This window comes from Accipiter gentilis, chromosome 6, assembly GCF_929443795.1.
Source record: "Accipiter gentilis chromosome 6, bAccGen1.1, whole genome shotgun sequence".
Classification (NCBI taxonomy): Eukaryota; Metazoa; Chordata; class Aves; order Accipitriformes; family Accipitridae; genus Astur; species Astur gentilis.
The window spans coordinates 5869573-5890103 of NC_064885.1; the positions used below are offsets into that span (position 1 = coordinate 5869573).

Genomic DNA, 20531 nt, shown 5'->3' on the forward strand with positions numbered 1-20531 from the left:
TAAAACAATATTGTTTTACGTATATACTTTTTAAAAAGAAAAAAAACCCCAACTTTTGTTTTTATGTGTCCTTGGTTCTGATATTTTGGTAGGGTTGGGGCCAGTGTAGTCTTGATCTTAAACCAGAAGGAAGCAACTGCGCTGGCTTGGTTTCTCGGTGCGGAGGGTAACTGCGCATGTGTCTGCAGATGTGGTAACATGATCAGTCTTGGCAGTTCTGTTCAGCAAAGTTGTACCAATGAGATCTTGTGCTGTCTTTATTTTGTCCTAAATCTCTCGATGCAAAGGCAGATAAGGTCGGCTTAAACCTACAAACTTAAGCTGAGGGCACCAGAGAACCATTCACAGTAGGAATTCGATGAACTAATCTAATTTGGGGACTTGGAAACCACATTTCTCACCTATGTGCGTGTGCATGTTGCTCGTGTTAAACTGAGCGTGGGCAGATTTTGCAGTGTGGGCAAGAGTTGGTCATTCAGATCAAGCCGTGGATCGCTGCTGCTGTTCTCAACATCAGTGTAAAGTGGTAGAAGCAAGGCATTAGGATTCTGACCAAGTCAAGGAGAGGGATGTTTAACTGGTTAACTTACACTTTGTCTTCAGACGTGGCTGCTGGATGGACTAGCATTATCTCAAACATCCATAATGATTTGAAGCTGTTTAAAAAAAGGGCACAGTGCCGAGACTGTTAATAAGGAAAGTTCTCCACTGTTTTGTCCTTTTGCTTGGGAAAGTGCCAGTTTTATGTTGACTGAGACTTGTGGAACTAAGAAGTCTCTTTTTTTTTTGTGCTGCTGCAGGGTCCATTTTTGAGTTGACTCAAGTTCAGTAGGATGCAGCACCTTGCTTCGAGGTGGGGTTCACCCACGACTTTGTTCGTGCTGCGCTGGAGCTGGTCTTTCCTGGTATGTCAGACCCGCAGGCATGACTCACGGGAGCCTTTCAAAATGTGGAAAGGTCTTCCCAGAGGAATTCCAGCTCCTCCAGGCATTTGCAAAGGAAATTCTTAATTGGATTGGATTCGTAATACTAATCTGCTAATGACTGTTTGTTATGAAGATCTTAGCGCTATCTTGTAAATATATTCACCTTTATTTAGCTTGCCTTGTGTCTTTTTATCACATACAAGCTCAGTGCTGTTAAGATTGTACAGCTGCCTGTGGATCTTATAGTTGGGAATGGGAGGACTACTGTGTTTGTTACACAAAATCATATAATGCTCTCATAATTCTCCCCTCTCTCCATTTCTCAATGTTGCTTTAGGTGTGGTTAGTAAATGGGAAGTGGTAATGATTAGCATGTCTAACATCTGGCTGGACTTCTCTTACAGCGGGTGTGGAGGACATCTTGGATGGCGAGTGCCCCCATACTGTTGTCAGCAGAACTGTGAATTTCTAGTAAGAGTGAGGACCAAACATGCTTTTTTTTTTTTTTCCCATCCTGAAACTGACCTTTTTGACTTAGGTCGTAGGTGCTGTTGTGATGATATGAAGAACACCTGCATGTAGGGCAGGGCTCCTGGCTGTCTCCCTGTGTAGGACAGGCCGAGTCAATTGGAGATTTCAGTCGTAGCATCGATACTGAAACAGTTTTTCTATGTAGTAAAGGCACTAACATCAATTCTTCTGTTTATTGACCCACACAAGTGGATGTTAAACTGTTTTTGTTGCTAGACTGACTCACTGGTACGTGTCAGGTTCTTGAGTTTTTCCTGTGCTCTGGAGCCCTTAATAATCCTTGAGTCAGTAGCAAGTAGCAGGAATCTGCTGTGAAGAAAGTGAGCAGTTACTTCCAGAGTAGGAAGGGGGTGTATCTTCCTGAAAGCAAGTGTTACAGAGCCTGAATATTTAGGGAGTGCTGCCTCTTTCAATATCAATCACATGTGAGACAGTGTTGGGTTTGTTTTTTTTTTTTAACCCGTCAGGAAGTAAGCTTGTACTTCTGAAAATGCTAATGTATCTGAGAATATGATATGGCTTTGTCATAGGGGTATGAAGTACTGGATTTGAAAGAAGTGAGCGTAAGCAAAAAGTGTCTTGCCACGTCAGGTTACTGGCTAAACTTGTGATTTTTGTGACACAGTCAGATTGCCGGAGCTGGCTTTTTCTACTTATAGTAGTCAATCTACGCTGTCTCCAACTCCACTGCTCACTAGATGTCTGCCGAGCTTCCTCAAAGGAATGCTGCAGTATCTAGTAATTCTGTAAACTGAGTAAAAATAGTGTTGTATTTTCTTTTTAATAAAGGGGTTGACAGATATCAGTTGTAATGCAATTACATACCTTTTTAGGGTATGGAATAAATGCTCCCTATAGCCAAAAATGAAGAAATTCTATAAATCATTCTTCCAGTTGGTGTATCAGATCTTGAGTACAAAAGGCAAAGAGCATCTCAGCCAGCTGGGGGAAATCTAGCGCCTGAACCCAACTCTAACCTATTTCTGCTGACGTCTGCTCTGCACGAGTCACTTGAAATAAACTAGATGGAGCTGGAGATTATCGACTTTGAACCCTGCAGAAAGCAGTGGCCTGAGGATGCAATTTAGCAGGCTGAAAACCCCATGCTGAATTTCTGGCAAGCACTAGTGATTGGTGTGAAACACCTGCCTGAACAGCCTCTGACTTTGGGCAAGGCATCATGTGAACTTCCCAGTGATCTCCGTCTCAAATAGCAACAGGAGCAGCATATGAAGGTGATGGGAAAAGGCAGAAAAGAACATACACCCTGCTTTAAGGGGTTTTTTGGTGGATATTTCTATTGCTGCTCTTTTCCCTCTCTTCCCCAGTGTTCTTGGGAAAGCCTAGTCCACATGTAGGTGTCAGAATTATACTTCACTTGTGCCTGTGTGAAGACAAATTCATACTTTTGCTTTTATGGGTCTGTCCTTCATCCTCTTCTGATGTGCTGCTTTCCTTTTTTCCACCTTATGGCTTCTGTCCTTTCACCCCTGTCTCCTTTGAACACGTTCAGTATGGCTAGGGCTGAATGTGTTCACTTTTCAGAAACCTCTCAGACCTGTGTTTTGATTATATTTTTTTTCTCCACCAGAGATGTCTCTTCATTTATTGTTCTTTTAAAGACAAAATTGGATGAAGTGATTCTCACTAGAGCCGTCTTGTTCCTCAGCCCTCTTTCTTTTCCCTGATGCTGCCCTACGTGTCATCCTGCTTTGAGAAGATGACTTCTAATCTGTTAAGAAGCTGGTGCTGTAAAGATCTGAACACTTAATAATGAATCTGGACATTGAATTCAGGCTATTGTTACTATTGTCTGCGGTACAGGCATGAGCGATGCATGGGAAAGAAATGGGAGTCAGGGTGTGCAGAATGCCTGAATTTCTGGGTCTGACCCAAATTTTCCAAAGTCAACAAGTCTTCCTATTGACTTCATGATTTCTGCTTATAAATACAAAGTTGGACGGTTGCCTAGCAGATATGTCCCAAATATCAAGAGTTCATAAAGAACCAAACTGATTTAAAAAAAAAAAAAAGGCAAAACAAACCCTCAGTGCGGTACAGGTGGCATTATACACTTTTTTATGCTTATTTATATAGGTATATACTTCGGTTTTTTATATGTATACAGAAGTCTAATATCTTAAAAAAACAATACTTCCTTTAATTTTTTTCATCAGCTGTTAATGATGCTAATAACTAATAGGTTATCTAGAGAATGGTCTCTGTGGGCCATGCTCTTCCTATAAATAGAAGTCACTAATTACTTCAGGTGATCACATGTTTACATGCAGCTTATCCAGTTTATTGGACTCTCCTGCTTGTCAGGTCTGAGACAAAAAAAGTTCTACTTCGTCAAGTTGGAGGGAACTTTTTCTGATTCCCCATGAGTCTCAGGATTGCCTGCACAGGAGTGCACGGGGAGGAGGCTGGACCCCTGGTGGCAAGTGGGAAGGGAAGTGAGGTAAGGTAGATAACACGTGCTTCTATGAGGTTGTACTTAGCTCTCTCTTCCCAGGATGAGACTAGCGGGAGCAGTTTGAGGAAGGGTACAAGTAAATAACTTCACTGGCTTCAAAATTCACAAAATACTCTAATTCACAATACACTAGTGCTTTGGCTTGTGAAACGGTACCTGGTTCTTAGCAGCATCGATCGTAGTGCTGCTGCCAGAGACTTGAGCCGCTAGTCAGCACAATGTTCTACCCTTGCAGTGTTGAACACTGGCTGTTTTAGACGACAGAAATAAGCACACAGTCAATGAAATTTTGGGATCTAGCATACCGGGTGATAATACTTCTTAAACTCTCAAGAGTTTGAGTCTTCCTCTCTCCTTGTACTGGTATGTGGGCAGATTATGTTAGCGTACCTTTATTTTATCTTTGCGTGCGTCTTGTTTCTCACTGTTTGGCCATATAATGGTGTTTTAATCCTGCTTCTGTTCTCTTGTCTGTTGCTGCACCCTTATTTCCAACTCTGGCCATGCTGTTGGAAAGATGCATGCTAAGCAGATGCAGTGTTCCAGATGATGGGATAATTGGTGACCTGTGAAATGGTCATTTTGGTTCCCTTCCTTGCATAGTGGCAGCCAAAATAATCATGTACTGACCTGTCCAGTGATGTCCGGGTCTTCTTGCTGGATGTTACTAATTTAGAACTTCTTATATGCATGCTCAAGACTTTCACTTCAATGTAAACAAAGTTACGCTGGCTGCTATCAAGTTTTTTTCACTAGTTCCCTCAGGAGTAGTTGCACTGCAGATGATGCTCTGTAGTTAATGTGAATTGCACTACTGGCTTCAAGTACGTATAACTTATAAAATATGTGAGCCTAATTAGGACCAGAAAGTGTCTGAAACTCTCTTAGTTTTAAGGCGATCGGGTCATGCTTAGAGGTCTGTAAAGAACAAAAATTATGCCTGGCTTATCTGAAGTTTGGTGGTCTCTGGTGCTTGAGAAATCTTTGGCTTCATTGGGAAGATTGTTTCTTGTGCTCCTGAGTGTCACGACTTTACCCATGTTAATGAGCAGAACTTGTAGACCCTCGCTGAGTAGTTTGTGCTGAGGAATAATCCTGACACTACTGGAATAGAGGAGAGAACTGACAGTATTCCTAGTAACCATCTTTAAGGTAATGGAGTCTGACTTCTGTCTTCAGAAAATAGTAAGCTCTTTGTTGATCCAAGAGCTGCAATAGGAAGGTAAGAGAGTTGCAGTGGGGAGGAACTTGAAACAGGCTGCAGCTGTTAGCTTGTTTTGTGTGGTTTTATTATGTATAAGGTAAAGGCTCCGAGCACTGGGTTCCAGGTGTCCTCCTCCTGCAGGGTTTTGGAGCAGCTGTGAACAGAAGTGTGTAACTTGGGCGCAGTAAAACTGTTTCAAAGAACTGAATTTGTAAATGATGCAACTTTCTCTGTTTCTCAATGGGGCTCTTGTGATGCACTGACAGTGAGGTTGGTTTCCTGGTTTGTTTTAGTTACGGCTGCTATTGAGGCCCTGCTGTAGAAAGCCAGGGAGCCTTGTTCTTTATGAAGCTGGTAGAACAGCTGTAGCTCTATCCATCATTGGGATAAATAGGAGTCCAGTAGAAGAGCCAAAAGCTTTCTTCCTTTATCTAACTGGCAAACATAACCAGCATCCTTCGTTATAAGCCTGTCATTGAGTCTTGGTAAGTTAATTACAAGATTTCTGAGAAGGAGAAATGGTCTTGCCTACATTTTTTCATGGGCTTAATATTTTGCCCTGCACAGAAAAAAATACCTAAGTCCGATTGTTGAAAACAGAATACATCAAAGACAAGTTGTTCAAGAAAGCTTTGCCAAACACTGGTTTGTTTTCCTGCCACCATTATCCCAGCCTGATAGCTGGCTGTAGCCTGGTGGGTCCAGAGCATGCTCTTAGTAGTGTCAATGTGCCTTTGACGCAAGATGGCCACCAGGAATGCTGAGTGTAAATAACTTCAGGTTTGCTTATAACTGGTTCCTTTGAGAGCTATGGCCCAGTTTGTATTGAAGAAGGTGCCATTCCTTTGAGCATTTGTTTACTTATTTATTGAGGTCAGCAAAGTGAAGAGTAATTACAGGATTTAGACTAACAACAGGCATCTGATGTATGAGAGCTCCAGAGTGTGAAATTGAAAAGCTAAGTGGCTTCATGCTATTGTTTGCTTGATAAAAAGTCCTAATATATGGATGACTCTTGAAGATTTTTTTTTCTTCATCATAGCCATTTAAATTTTAAGGGAGGCTTTGCTTAATGTTCTGACCATAGGAGCTAGTCCAACAGTTTACAAGAGCAAGTCTTGACAACACAAATCTGGTATGAATTGCAGGAGATGCTGCTTAACTTTTTTAGAAAAAAGTCATGAGACTAGTATTATGGCAAGTGACTTTGTATCAGCGTAGTGGATTTTGAATAAGCTGTGATAAACATCTTTAATTTTCAGAGACTTTGTATGAGTTGGTATTCCAGGTGTTTGTATAGGTCTTAACTTTGAAAGTCAGCCTCAGTTTTCAGAGCTGTCTTTGTCTTAAACTCAGAGATATGCTCTGCTGAGCAGATTTGATTTGGGTGACACCAAACCTTCCAGGTAAAATAGTGCTGGCCACCACTCTTGCCATCTCTTGTGATGACAACAGGGGGAAACTTTCTGAAACAAAGGCTCAGCAAAATTGTACAGAACAGTACAACTGATTGGTGTGTAGTTGAAAGGAGATATGTTGTAACTGAAGATAAAGTTGGTGCTGTACAATTCCAGGTCCTGTTGGCAGCAAACACTAACGGCTGGAGATCTGCATGCTAATGAACCTATGAAAGATAGGGAGAAAACAGCCGTGGTGCTCCTGCCAAAGTGCTAATTCTTACCTTGGTTATGAAGATCAAGTATCTTGTTCAGATTTAAAAATCAGTTTCTCTTATGCTTACGGTAAAAGGTTGAAGAATGTGGTCATAACTAGTCAATTAAAACAGCATTCTTTAGTGCTTCCCTGGCTTTATCCTAAGACCCAGGAAATGCTCTCTGCTTGCAGAGAGGCCAGCAGTGCAGGAACAGCATTCATCAGTCTTTGTTAGTGCAGCGAGCTGCCTTGATGAACAGTTCATTAACCAGGAGAAGCAGAATCAGTCTTTTAATACACTTGCTATAGCAGTTAGGCCCTGACAGCGAGCAAAAAAACTCAGGAGGCTAGTCAGAGAGCTAAAACCTTGCTGCTGGTCTGAAACTAATCTTTAATCTTTTGCCCTCCTTCCACAGGCCTTTGGGTAGCGGCATTCATTAAAATGCTTCTCTAAGCTGTCATCCAAGAGTAGTGCGTATGTAGGATCTCATTGGTTTTGAGCAGATAGTTCAAACATAACAAATGGGACAATAACATAAACACTTAAGAAGAAACCTGTTCTAACTCTTCTAGGCATCTCTTAAGATTCACCGTGGTATTAATTGTTTCATTGTAAAATGAGTAAGATTGAGGTAACAGTTAAAACAAATAACCGGAGGCATCTGGCAGCGCGTGGATCCCTGGCAGGCCGTACGTCCATTGGAATGGGGCAGACGTGTTTCCAGCAGTTCAGGCACGCTTGTCGGTAGCTTCAGAGGGCTAAAATTCACTACAAACAAATCAAAGTGTGTGGGGTTTTTTCCCTGGGGGTGTTGGGAAGGGAGGAGGGAATAGGCCAGATGAATCCGTACTGGCTGTAGCTGCAGATTTAAGAGCTCGGTTTCCGGCAGGAGTAAAACCTGGACTTGCAGGATCCACCTTAGGACTCAGAATGGATTTGTGCTGCAGCAAGCACAGGAGGATCATTTGTTACTCTCCTCCTTCCACCCCCCTTCCCTGCTTCCATTAGCAAAAGATTAGTTTGGGGCAGGGGGGAGTTATTTCAGCCAAACATTTGAAGCTTCGTGTAAAGCAGCCAGTAGTTGAGGCTTTAGTGCTCTCATCTAGAGCCTGATCTCTTGTTCATCCAAGTCCTCCAGGAAATGAGAAACGTAAGCTGCAGGTATGTTTGAGCATATATGCAGAGCACTGCATTTCTGGAGCGCCTGGAACACGGAGGCCTCTGAAACCCTGCACTCCTCAAAATGGCTGCCAGATGTGTTGGCTCTACTGAATTCCCCAGAGCCTGACACCAGAAAATGCTGAGGTTATTACCAGTTTGGTTCTTGCTGTGTTCTTTCTTCAGTCTTCCAGGCACAGTGTTGCAAGACCGAGTGTGACCCTGGGTGGCTGCAGTACCTGCAGAGGCTTTCTGTTGGCACACTGGCGTGCTCGGGGCAAGGCTCACTGGGACTCTCTTTAAACACAGGAAGCATGTTTGTTTTTACAGCTCAAGCTTGGGAGCCTGGGCTGGGATCCTGTGCCATTTCCCCGTGCTAGGAGCAAGATTCTCGAGGAAGACAGCCTCTCCCTTTGCTGCAAAGCACAGCTCTTACTGGCCAACAAATCTGCATCTTGCCCTCTCTGGCTTGCCGCTGCCGGAGAGCTCTTACAGCTTAACTTGGATTTGTTTTAATATTTGTAGGTGCAATAAACAGTATAGAGACTCATGAAGTGAACACAGTCTGGCTGCCCATGCTCGCGTGGCTTCTTGGGCCGGTCTTCTAAGCTCCTTGCTAGTGTGGCTGCACTGCTGCATGGTCACCTTGTAACCCAGTCAGTCCCCACTGGATCCCTTGTAATCTGTTTCCCGGTCAGTGGGAAATGGAGCTTCCAGGTCCTGCAATAGCATGTCTATCTGTTGAGTGTTCAGCACAAGACAGTAGACTCGCTATGGAGCTGTCTCTAGCATCAGTACGCAGAACTTCTAAAAGCGTATCTTAAAGCCATGCTGCGTGGTAACTGGCTGTTTATCTGACAGCATGTACGCTTTTCCTGCAACAGTCAGCAGTTTGCTAAAATAACAAATCTTAATGATAAAAAGGTGTTGGAAAGTACTTGAGCTAGTAGTAGGATCTGTAAGGAAAGTGTATCATCTAACATATGCTGCTCTGCGTTTAACTGAGGAAGAATGTTTCTCAAAATCCTCCTTACCCCTTCATCTAATTTGCTTTGGTTTATTTCTAGCATCAAAATGAGAATGTGATTTCGATGTGATACAGCTTTTATAGTAAGTGCAGATCCATGTGAGTAGGATGTATCTTGTGCTTCATAGCCAAGGCAAGCTGTATACGGTGACACTTTTAAGAGTATTTGGGTTTTCTTAAGATAGAAAGTGGTTTCCACCATTAAGTAAGTGTGCCCAGGGATGGAGTACATGGGAAGCAGTGGGTAGACTTCATAGCAGCTTGTTCAGTTGGCCTCAAACTGCAAATTTGAAGGATGGAAATGCCTAGATATGTGACTGTGCTTGCTGCATGGGAATCTGTGTGGTCTTACATGGAGTGATTAAGTTATTTAAGGAGGCGTTGGTGCTGGGGGGAGTTACACGAGTTGCACACAAGTGAATCTTCCATTTATCTTTGCTATTCAATTCTAAGACTGTCCTCTGAAACTGTGGAGCATGCTGCATTGTGGAGATGATATAGGTGTCATGGAAGACTAGCATCTTAGAGGTGTCTTGCTAAGTGGATGTATGGGGGAGCAAAACTAGGGAGCACCACCATAAAGAAAAAGAGGAAGTGCCTGGAAGTGGAACTTGCACAGCTACCCTGACTTGGGCTGCATGTATGTGAGAAGAGGCATTCCAGAAATAACAGTAAAGCGTTGCTTTGTATTTCTCTTGTAGCAACCCTCCGCTCAGCGAGGAGATGCTGCCTCCGGGGGAGTGGATGTGTCACCGCTGCACTGTACGGCGCAAGGTAAAGCCTCTCGTAACAGACATGATCCCTGCCCTGCCAACTGTCCATTTGAAATGTGAACCCTGTGTTTTATACCTTCCTCTCCTCTTAATGTGTACGTATATACCACCAGAGTTGCTCTTTGTGCTCACGGTTGCGAAGGGCTTTGTTAGGAACAGGCTTAAAGAAAATGAAGGGGTCTTGATGAGACCCTCCTGGTATTTTTAACCTTGCTACTAGGAACCAAAACTGAAGTGCCTGATTATGTTCTTGTCAAGCTGTGCCTTTTAAACTGTTTGCCCCACCCCTTCTGGAAAGGAGGGAGAGCTGAGGCACAGAGGGAATGGGAGCCATGCTTGAGGAGGTGAGCTGTCTACAGGTGAAACAGGAGTCAGGTTAATGCAGCTTTGGCATCAGGGCTGTGATTCTGATTAATCTGTGTTTTTTAGAAGTGTGGCTTCACAGCAGTTGCACATCAGCAGAGGGTGATGTTACGATTTCCTGGGCTGTTGAACAGGATGGGGAGGAGATGATTGGGCAAGATTGTGGCTTGTCTTTGTTTTTTTTCCTTGATGCTCTTTCTCCAGGAAGCTATCTTGCACAATGTAAACATCTTACTGCTGTGACTACGTAAGACTGCGTAGCAGAGGGTTTAGAAACTGCACCAAACTATCTAGCAACTCTTCCCTTGAAGTGACACCCAAAACAGATTGGAAGAAAACTGTGTACTCAGCCTTTTGTTCCTGAAGCGATTGCCTTGTCATGTTTCCAGGGTACTGTTCAGCCATCTGCCAACAGTAAAAATGAAGGTTGCCAATTTAAAAAATAATAATAAAATAAATTAAAAAACAGAGAGAGAGAGAGAAAAGGAAAAAAGTCCCCAACTTTTCTGTATAAAAAAATTGCCTGATAACACTCTGTTCCTTTTACAGACCATTTTAGTGATCAAGTAGGTTGGTTCATCCATATTGGTGATGCTGTCAGGCACTGGAGCAGTGCACAGGTGCCCATACTAAGCCATGCAGCATCCCCTCCTGTTACAGAATGGATCTCGTGGTGATTGCAAAGTATTGTTTTCCTCTGCTGCAGTTCTCCCTGCCCACTTTGTTCAAGATTCCTGTCGTCAAGAGATAGGAGAGTGTTGTTTGTATATTGTGCTTGTATTCTCAGGCTGACCTTCTTGTTCCATAATGGGTTTGGATGCACTGCCAGGGTTAATAGACTGCATCGATAATGAATGGTCTACTGTGGAGTTTCTCAGCATTGGCTAGCAAAGTAAACAGAGTTGTCTGATTCATCAGGTATTTAGGACTAGATGCTGTGAAATGTTGTCCTGATCTGGACTCAAATACGGCTATCCTGAAAGGAGAGAGACATACTAATTTCCTTCCCCGTGCTTGGTTCCCTTCAGCTGTTGTCATCTGTATGTTAGCTGCAATCAAATTGGTTTTGCTAGGTCAAGGCTTTAATGACTTTACAGGGGAAGTTGTAGTGGCTCAAGCCTTTTCAGATGCTGTTTGTCTTCGATTGCATATTTGTCAAGGTTGATGTGCTTTGTTTGTGGCCTCCATGATAAGCCTGCCTATTCATGTCGTGCAGAAGCGAGAACAGAAGAAAGAGCTGGGGCAGGTAAATGGATTGGTGGACAAATCTGGGAAAAGGACCACCTCCCCCACCAGTGACGCAGACCTGTTGGACAGGTCTAGCAGCAGCATCAGGGCTAATGCGCATGCCAGGATCTTGGAAAGGAGAGCAAGCCGGCCTGGCACTCCCACATCCAATGCCAGCACCGAGACCCCCAACTCAGAGCAGAATGATGTCGATGAGGACATAATTGACGTGGATGATGACTCTGCCATTGCAGAAATGGACTGTGGGCAGCCCCAGCTGAAGCGACCCTTTGAGCTTCTTATTGCTGCTGCCATGGAAAGGAACCCAACGCAGTTCCAGTTGCCGAATGAACTGACTTGCACCACAGCACTTCCAGGTGAGCAATGGCTTGTCTCGTGTTGGTGAAGATGTCTGCAGTTGCATCCTGCTGCCATCTCGCCTCTTTTCCCTCTTGACTCCTTGGTAGCTGTGGCTCCAGTGATGCTCACTGGTAAAAGCAGAGGGTACAGAAGTACCCCTGGTCGTCCTCCAGCTGTCCAACAGTGAGTGGCCTTTCAGATGTAAGCTGTGGAGACACTGCTACTACAAACTACATCTCCATCAGCACTCATGATAGATGCTTGCTGTTGTCACCTTAGTCTAGATCATCAGTTTGAAGAAAAGAATTCCAATTGTCAAAATACTCGATTTTGATTTATGATATGATAATCTAGTAACAAAGTAATGACTTAATGTATAGGATGTAACTGAAATTAAGTGTAAAATATGCCTGTCTTTAAAGCCAACCTCTGTCACTTAAGGCTAGATTTAGTGGTTGATAAGGGTTCCTTAAGTAGCTCTCTTTGCCTTTTCTGTTTGCCTCTGCCTGGGATGATTATGTGTATCTACCAGAAAACAAACTGTGCTATGTGGGTAACCCAAAGCCTTTTAAAATTTGCTTTCAGGTACTAGTAAGAGGAGGAGAAAGGAAGAAACCACAGGAAAGAACGTGAAGAAAGCACAACACGAGTTAGACCACAATGGTTTGGTTCCCTTGCCGGTGAAAGTCTGCTTCACATGCAACAGGTACTTGACTTCCAGGGAAGCTCTTCAGTGTAGCTGCACCCTTCACAGGGGCAAAGTTCTTGCTGAAAAAAGTAGATGACCTTTTTCTTTTCCCATTCTCCTTCATTGACTTGCTTACAATCCTCTAAACAAATGGGGGAATAATCATCTTTGCTAAATAACAGATGTTTAACCATGGCAAGTGTAGGTGTGGCTTCTGCAGCCTTGCGTGGCTGTAAAGGGTTTTAAAATGTAGCCTGAAGAGAGTGGGCCATCTTGTCCTCAGTATAAAGTGGTGGTGGTTTAGAAAATGGAGATATTTGTTTATGGTTTGAGAAGGAAGTATGCGAGGAGGTGACCTTTAGAAAATAGAAATCTACCAAGAGAGATATAAGCCCAAGACAAATAGGAATATTGTGCTGAAATAGTAAATCTGAAAACTAGTTCAAAATACTGCTGTTTTTAATAACTGCATAAAAAAATGCGCAGATAAATCCCAATTCAAAATGTCAGTGAAAACGAAAAACTTTATTTCAGGAACCCAGTCAGAGTGAGTTTCTGGAGGTGGGCTGGAGATTCAGGTGGGCTTTTGTGGAGAACAGCTGATGACTTTGGTGTAGAGTGAAGACGTCTTTAAAGCCTGGGGAATCAGATGTAGGTAGCTTTCTGGAGTTTGAGACTTGTTTGGAGAACATCTTGTTGAAGTAAATGTCCCAACTTCACACATGATTCATCGGAGGAAAATTGTAATAACCTAAATCTGAGATTCCCTTTTAATTTTTGAATTTTGCTCTAAATGAAGCCACTTGGAACTAACGCACAAGGTCAACTTGAAAAGTTCCTTATGCGAGTCTGACAGGTGCTTACAGTTTTCCAGCAATGGCATCTCCTCCTGCCAGAGGACCTCTTCTGCACCAAGAAACCCTCATGTGCCTGGGCAAGTCCTTTTGCCTTGAGCGGGTCTTGCAGAAGGTCCATATAGATAAATATACAAATCAGAAGCCTAATTTTGGATGCAAGTAACATAGTGCAGGGGAATTGGTGGGGAAAGATAAGCTAAAGTGGTTAGCTGAGCTTGCCTGTGTGTTCAGTGTATATTCTGTATGGGAAATAAGATATGGTGCTCTCTTTGCAGGAGTTGCAGAGTGGCACCTCTAATTCAGTGTGATTATTGCCCACTCCTGTTCCACATGGATTGTCTGGAGCCACCGCTTACTGCCATGCCTCTGGGTAGATGGATGTGCCCAAATCACATAGAACATGTGGTGGTAAGCAGGACTATGATTGCAGTATGGTAACCGGATGCTGGAGTGGAACCTGGCAGGTCCATTAAAGGACAAAGTACAACAAATGTAAAACAGCTTCTGAGCTCTTATTGCTCCCTGTAACGCTTGTAAAGCTCCTGCTGCAAGCAACGCACTCTCCAAAGGAATATGCTGCTGCTATCTGCAATAAAATATAAAGATGGGGGAACTCCTTCCTGTAACTGAAGCTGACAGCTCAAATTGTGGCTTACTGACAGCTTGTCTAGTTTTCGGACTGGACTCCTTAAGATCTAGATGAGCTTCCAGAACTGTGATACAAAGCAGCACAGTGCTACAAATAGGGGAAGTAATTCTTTGCATGCTTAACCCAAAAAACTTTCATTCCAAGAGGGAGTTTTCATTTGTGGAAAAGCAGTGTACTTGAGACTAAATACTCAGGAAACAGGGGGCTGAAACAAAGGGCTTGTGCCCAGACAAACTGCTTCTGAGAGCATTGATGCTGCTTAGTAGGCCTCTAAATGCTTTTGTATTCATCTCCAGCAATGTGCCCTTTAACAGAAGTGGTTAGTGCTGCAGGAAACGAATAGTCTAAAGCTGAGCTGATGCTGTACTGCCAGTGCTACGAGGCGTTATGAAAGTCTTAGGGTACATTAGAGTGACCCGCTGATCCCTAACTCCTGTGGCATTATCTGATCACCCAGCTGAACCAGAAGAACTTGACCCTGAGTAATCGGTGCCGAGTATTTGACCGGTTCCAGGACACCATATCTCAGCATGTTGTCAAAGTGGATTTCTTAAACCGAATCCATAAGAAACATCCTCCGAATCGCAGAGTTCTTCAATCAGTAAAGAGAAAAGGTTTGAAGGTATGTGTAAACAAGTAGGTGTTGGTGAAACTCCCTGTATATGTATTATAGTTTGGAAGGGAAACCAGCATGTCCCGTAGGGATAGCCTTTTGGGGCAGGAAGAAGAGGGTGGAGTCTCAATGAATGTGTTGGTGAGAGGTCTGGAAGTCAGCAGTTACTTTTCACTACATGTAGGATTTAAGAAGCTTTTTTCCTGCCAACCATAAGGCTCAGCTATTACAAGTAAGCCTTTAAATCTGGCACAAGCATAGAAAGTACAACACAAAACCTCTTGAAGGTGGCCCTGCATTCAGAATTGGGGCTGCTGCATGTTCTGTGTTAAAACCCAAGGAGTATTTGCTGCCGGAATGACTGAGAAATGCCATACAGGTTTCCCTTCTTACTTGGCCTTTTTTGCATGACTTCTTTCATGCTGTAGCCACCACATTGTGCTGAAGTCATGCCCGACCTAAGGGAATAAAACCTATTAATTTCAGCCTAGCTGCATCAATTTAAAGCATTCGGTCCTTGAAAATTCTAATGTATTGTCTGCAGGGTTCCTTTGGGTCAGAAAGCAGCAAACACGAAGTGTAGTGCTGGTTAGGCACTTTGTTTAACTATTCATTCTTGAGTAATTGTTCTCATGTGTGATCTTCTTTCTTTACAATGTAGGTTCCTGATGCTATAAAGTCCCAATATCGGCTTCCACCCCCGTTACTTGCGCCTGCAGCAATTAGAGATGGCGAGCTGATCTGTAACGGGATCCCTGAGGAACCCTTGCAGAAGCACCTTTTGAACACTGAGCACTTAGCCAGCCAGACAGAACAACAGGAGGTAAATGAAGTCAAATGCTTGGACTCTATGTCTGTAGTTGCTTTGGTACAAAAATCTCTTCCATTTCAGTCATGATCAGAGCAGTTGTCTAGGAAACCAGTCTCAAAATCATGTCTGAAGGTGATAGCTTGTCTTGTCTCTGACACCCTTGCCCATTAAAACTTCATTCTGGCTTTCCAGGTGAAATGTAAAACTCCTCATTTGATACTTCGGGGAAGTGGTGAAATAGGTTTCTGGCCTTAAGAGTGGAATGGAGGGCTTTCTGTCTAGATGTCATTTTTATTTCCTGGCAGAGGGGAAATACTTTCCACTTTGATTATGTAACGCTGCTCTCTGACACGTTTATTTGTATGGTAACGTCACATTTCTGGGCTGCTTTTTATTGCTGATAGAATTGGACTTTTAAATCAAGGTCAAACGAATGTTTAAATCTTGTATGAAACTTCTTGCCAGATTGCACAACGCAAAGGCATGTTGCTTTGCAATCAGTGGTGTAGTCAAGTCCTTCTGTTAGTCAGGCGGGGTTCTTCTATGTGGCAGGTGCACATTCACCATGGAGCTTAAAACTTCAAATAAATCTTTTGGTCTTCCTCTACCTTGTGTACAAGGAAAGGTGCTCTTCACCCCAGCCTTGGCAGGTGACTCCCTATAGCATGAGGTAGATCAGCATTTCTTTCCAGCATGCTACACAGTAAGTTGGAGGACTGTGTTTGGATAGAAGCCCATAGTAGTGAAAGATGTGTTTGTAACTAGCTGAAGAGTTGCAACGCTTAACAGGTGAGGAGAGGGAAGAGTTTTGGGGTGAGGAGGTGCATTTTCTGCCTTCTTCCTCCTTTAATCTCAGCTCCTCTTGTGTACTATCCCCAGCACGGAGATAAACAGCACGTAATTCCGGTTGTACTTTTGTACCTCTGGACAAAATTTTCTCTTGATCTAGATGAGCATCAGAGCAGGTGCTGTAGTTTCAGGCTGCATCAGAGCAGTCAGCAGCACAGTGAGGCAGCTGAATTTCTTTGAGCTGGGTGAATGATGGAGTAACTGTTGAGGTTTGGAGCACTGTCTGTGGAGCTAACCTGGACTTTTTTCTTCCTCCCAGTGGCTCTGTAGTGTTGTTGCGCTCCAGTGCAGCATATTGAAACATTTATCTGCTAAGCAGATGACTTTGCTTTGGGACTCTGAACAAACAGAGAAGGCTGATATTAAGCCTGTTATTGTGGCAGACGGCTCACTCGCCAACCCTTACCAGGCAGCTGACAAGGCACCCACACCTTCCCTCTATTCCATGTCATCCTGCACCTCAGGGATTACCACCCAGAATTCCTTGAGCTCCTCGCAATCCCAGCAGACTTTGTCACAGGAAGATGTCAACTGCAGCTCTTGTATAGATAAATCCAAGAAGGTGTCTTCTTGCGGGACTTCGAATGGGCCGACAGCCTCTGACATTAAAGTAAATGGTCCTCATTTCTATGGCGTTTCATCTGAATCTTCAGCACAGTTGACTGACTCCCAGAGGCTAATCGGATCTGGTAACACAATACCTGTTTTGTCTCATCGGCAAACGTGGCCTCGGCCCCTCACGCCCCCAGCGACTTGCGGACTTCTGAATCACACCATTGGAACCATTGTCAAAACAGAGAACGTAGCAGGACCCGTTTCTTGTGCACAAAGGGGTTCTGTGCCGGTCACAAGTATGCCTACGTCCATATCGAGCTCCTGTGCCAGCCTGGAGACCACCAGCACTTTGCAAAAGAAGAATGTGCAGACACAGATAGGACCGCCGCTGACGGCAGACCTGCGATCTATGGGCTCCCCTCTGACTGCCACGAGGGCTCTCACCCCTCCGCAGGCTGCTGGAGATGGGATATCTGCTGTTGGGTCCACAAACAGATTCTGTTCACCAGCACCACCTTCAGGTACGTGCCAAACGGCTGATCTTGGCCCCTGGGGCTAAGAGAGTGTTCAGGCTAAATGTTATTCTGAACCTCAAGGGTTTAGCAGTATGCCCTCATCTAACTGGGAACCAGGCTTTCTGTGGAGAGCTGCGAGAAGTTTCTCAAGTCTCCTCTGTCTTAGGTCCCTCCATGAGAGCCACAGGATGTATTTTTTGCTGGCTGCATATACCTGAGAGGGGAACTCTGTCCTGAGAAGCAGGATAATAGTTTGATTGTGGAAAGCAACAGTGGTTTTAAATCAGTTGGCTGCTGTCTTGCTGTTTCAACAACTGGCCACTCCAGTGCTGCTTTAAAACTACCGATTTGTTTTAAAGCACTAGTTTGACTGCAAGGTAGTCCTTCTCACAAGAGCAGCTGTCTGGCATCTGATTCCATGATCTCTGTACACGGTAACAGTTCTGGCGGTGGCTGTGTCCCCTAGTACAGATGTGTTTGAAGTCTTCAGCTGCACAGCCTTGATGTTAGAGAAATGCGGACTTGGGAACCTGTAGTCTGTTTAGTATCTGCTGGTCTGTTAATACAGGGTAGTTATGGACTTGGATATACCATCTCTGTCCTGAGTTGTACCCAAAAAACTTGCTGTTAAAGTGTATATACCCATTCTTCAGTATAAAAATATCAAGTCAAAGATGTTGATAGATGTTGAAGTAAGAGTAACTGCCCATAACTCAAATTCTGCTAGAATAAGATTTCACTTAAAGCATTCTTCTTCTCTTCCCTTCCCCACACCAGCTCAACACTCAAAGCTAGTAAACCCTTTGTGCAGGTTGGGTTGAAGCAGTTGCTGAAAAGCACACAACGAGCTGTCTGTCACTTCTCTTGCAGTTCCTAACTGCTCTGTGGCAGGCTTGTGTAGAGTGGCTCAGATCTGGTGACTGCAACCAACAGAGGCAACATCTTTTTATTGTTCTTGTTAAAATTCCTTAATGAATAACTTCTGAGATTTACCTCGTGTTTGGAAGCAGTCCTCAGAGTACTTGGCCTCCTTGCTTATTGCTGAACAAACTTGGTTACTCCAAGGCTGCTAGTTTGACCATGCCCTACTTAGAAATGCAAGGCTGGGAGAAGTTTTGGTAGCGGAAATGAGACCATACTATAGAAAACTTCTTGCTTGTGGTTTGAAGAGCACTACAAACTCTACGTAATTTTGCAGTTACTTAAGATGTTAAATAATTGCTTTTAGTGCAAAGCTTGCATTCTACAAAATGCATATTAAAGCATCATTTTGGTGCAGTGTCTCTTGGGAAAGGTGTAAATATTTAGATGTTCCATCTAACATGATACTTGTATATATTTATAACAAATCTTAAATTACAGTGTGCAAATTCTCTTGCCAAGTACAAAAATACACATCATTCATGTCCTTTTTATTGCCATAAATTTCAGGCATATAGTAGTTCTACTTTTAAGCAAACCAACTCAACAAGATCTGGTATCAACAATGCATTAAAGGGATTTTGTTTCCTGGCATTTGCCATTGCCTCTTTCAGCTTGCGTGGTCACTGCCAAAGCAGTAGGATTTTATTTTGTAAATAATAAAATCTGCTTATGACTGTCAAATTCTTACTGGGCAGTGAAGTACACCCCAGACTTTATAATCATGCAGAAATAAAAATGTGGCAATTGTACTTTTTATGCATGTTCAGACCTAGACAAGCTACTTCGCAAATGTCTCTAGGTTTAACAAGCTCTTCAAGCTCCTGGGGACAGGGTGCTCATCTTTCCAGTCTGTGTAGGACATCGCTTACAGCCCATCGTTGCTGCTGCTTCAAACAGGGAGTAGGAGCTTAAATTTATAGGTCCAGAATTCCTCCAACAACTAGAGGTGAGAGGCAGAAGCCGGCAGTTGGCTCTGTGTTGAAGGCACACACTAGTCCTTCTGTGAGGAGAAGAAAGCTAATGGCCTCTAGTTCAGGCCTTTTTCGAAGCATGACTATGAGCAAAATTAATCATTCTGAGCAGCTTGGAAGCAACGCGCAGCCTGAGGGCTGGGTGCATGTCTCACGAACGTCACGGTGACATATCTTCTCTGCACCATCTTTCTCTGTAGATGGTAAGGTCAGTCCCAGCACCTTATCCATAGGAAGCGCTTTAACTCTACCCTCATCACTCACTTCAAACTCTGCAGCTATGTTGGACCTCACCAGTTCCCTGAAAGCATTTATGGACGGCGGTGAGTATTTAGTTCATTATCAATCTCTACTAGCTCTGTGTGTTTTGCTTCCCTAAAGCATTCTGTCTCTGCTTAAGGAAAAGTTCCAGAGATAAAGAAGGGTTGCAGTCAGGTGAGGGCAGGGCTGGGTATATATTACCTTAAATATGTCACATGCTTCCCTACTTGTAATGTTGCCAAGGCAGCAAGGCCAATGAAGTGTTTCTGCCTGAAGCTTTTCTGGGGAACGATCATGGGCTGCTTTCCAGGTGGAATTCACATGCATAAACCTGCAGCCCTGCCATGTTGTGGTGCTAGCTGCAAACCAGAGCCGCTCCCGACAGGCATAAAGTCCAGCAACAATAGATCTTGTAGTCGAGCAGTCACCTGAGTGGTGATGCTCTAATGGATTAGTTAATTTTCTGATTTATTTCTGCCTCTGTCAGTCTTCTCCTAGACAGGCCCATTTTTTATTTTCCTTCTGTTGCGCTTGGCAAGAAATGCCAGACCTTAGTGGAGTGACTTCAGGAGGAGGAGATTGCTGAACAGCAGTCATCAGTAGCATAGCAAGGCTGTCGCCAGAGATGACTTCTACATCTGAAGAACAGCCTTTCTGGTGTTGCCTGTGTGACCCTCTTTTCTTGGGTGAAGCCCGACTGCTCAGCCTGCCCAGGCTACCTCTCTGCTATTGGGGAAAGGCCGTTACAGCTCTGCTGCTTCTGCTTGCCCTTTTAAATGTCGTTGATGTGGAGAAAGCTCTTGGAAGAAGAGGTTAGCCAGCCTTCTTGCTGCCAGAAAGCAGACCTCTGTAGGGCTTTACAAATACAAACACTTAAAAGCTATCAGCAACAGATCTGCTTTAAAGCTCGTTAATAATATTGTCTGAATTGCCCTGCTTGGTTTAATTGACCCTGCTACGAAAGCGCGTGACTCGGGAATGAGCCTGTAGCAGCTTCAAAGGTGGTTACAGCTTTCCTCTGTAATGTAGGGTTAGACTTTCTAACTCTATAATGGAGCTTCACAAGAAGGACCCAACCTGCTACCCAAAGGGGCATGATGTCTACCTTTGCAGACCTGTTGATTCTGAGCCAAACCAGC

General features: G+C 43.8%; 1 protein-coding gene across 5 annotated transcripts in view; it reads left to right on the top strand.

Annotated features, from left to right (window-relative positions):
* The window catches only part of PHF12 (PHD finger protein 12), a 33222-nt gene that overhangs the window by 5887 nt on the left and 6804 nt on the right, over nt 1–20531 (top strand). For 2 of the 5 annotated variants that reach the window (XM_049802218.1, XM_049802220.1), the window contains exons 3-10: nt 9678–9750; nt 11329–11716; nt 12285–12405; nt 13520–13652; nt 14351–14515; nt 15168–15329; nt 16426–17242; nt 19332–19454. In XM_049802218.1, coding sequence (XP_049658175.1) covers nt 9678–9750; nt 11329–11716; nt 12285–12405; nt 13520–13652; nt 14351–14515; nt 15168–15329; nt 16426–17242; nt 19332–19454 — 1982 coding nt within the window. The other 3 variants (XM_049802219.1, XM_049802221.1, XM_049802222.1) reach the window with 3 other exon arrangements.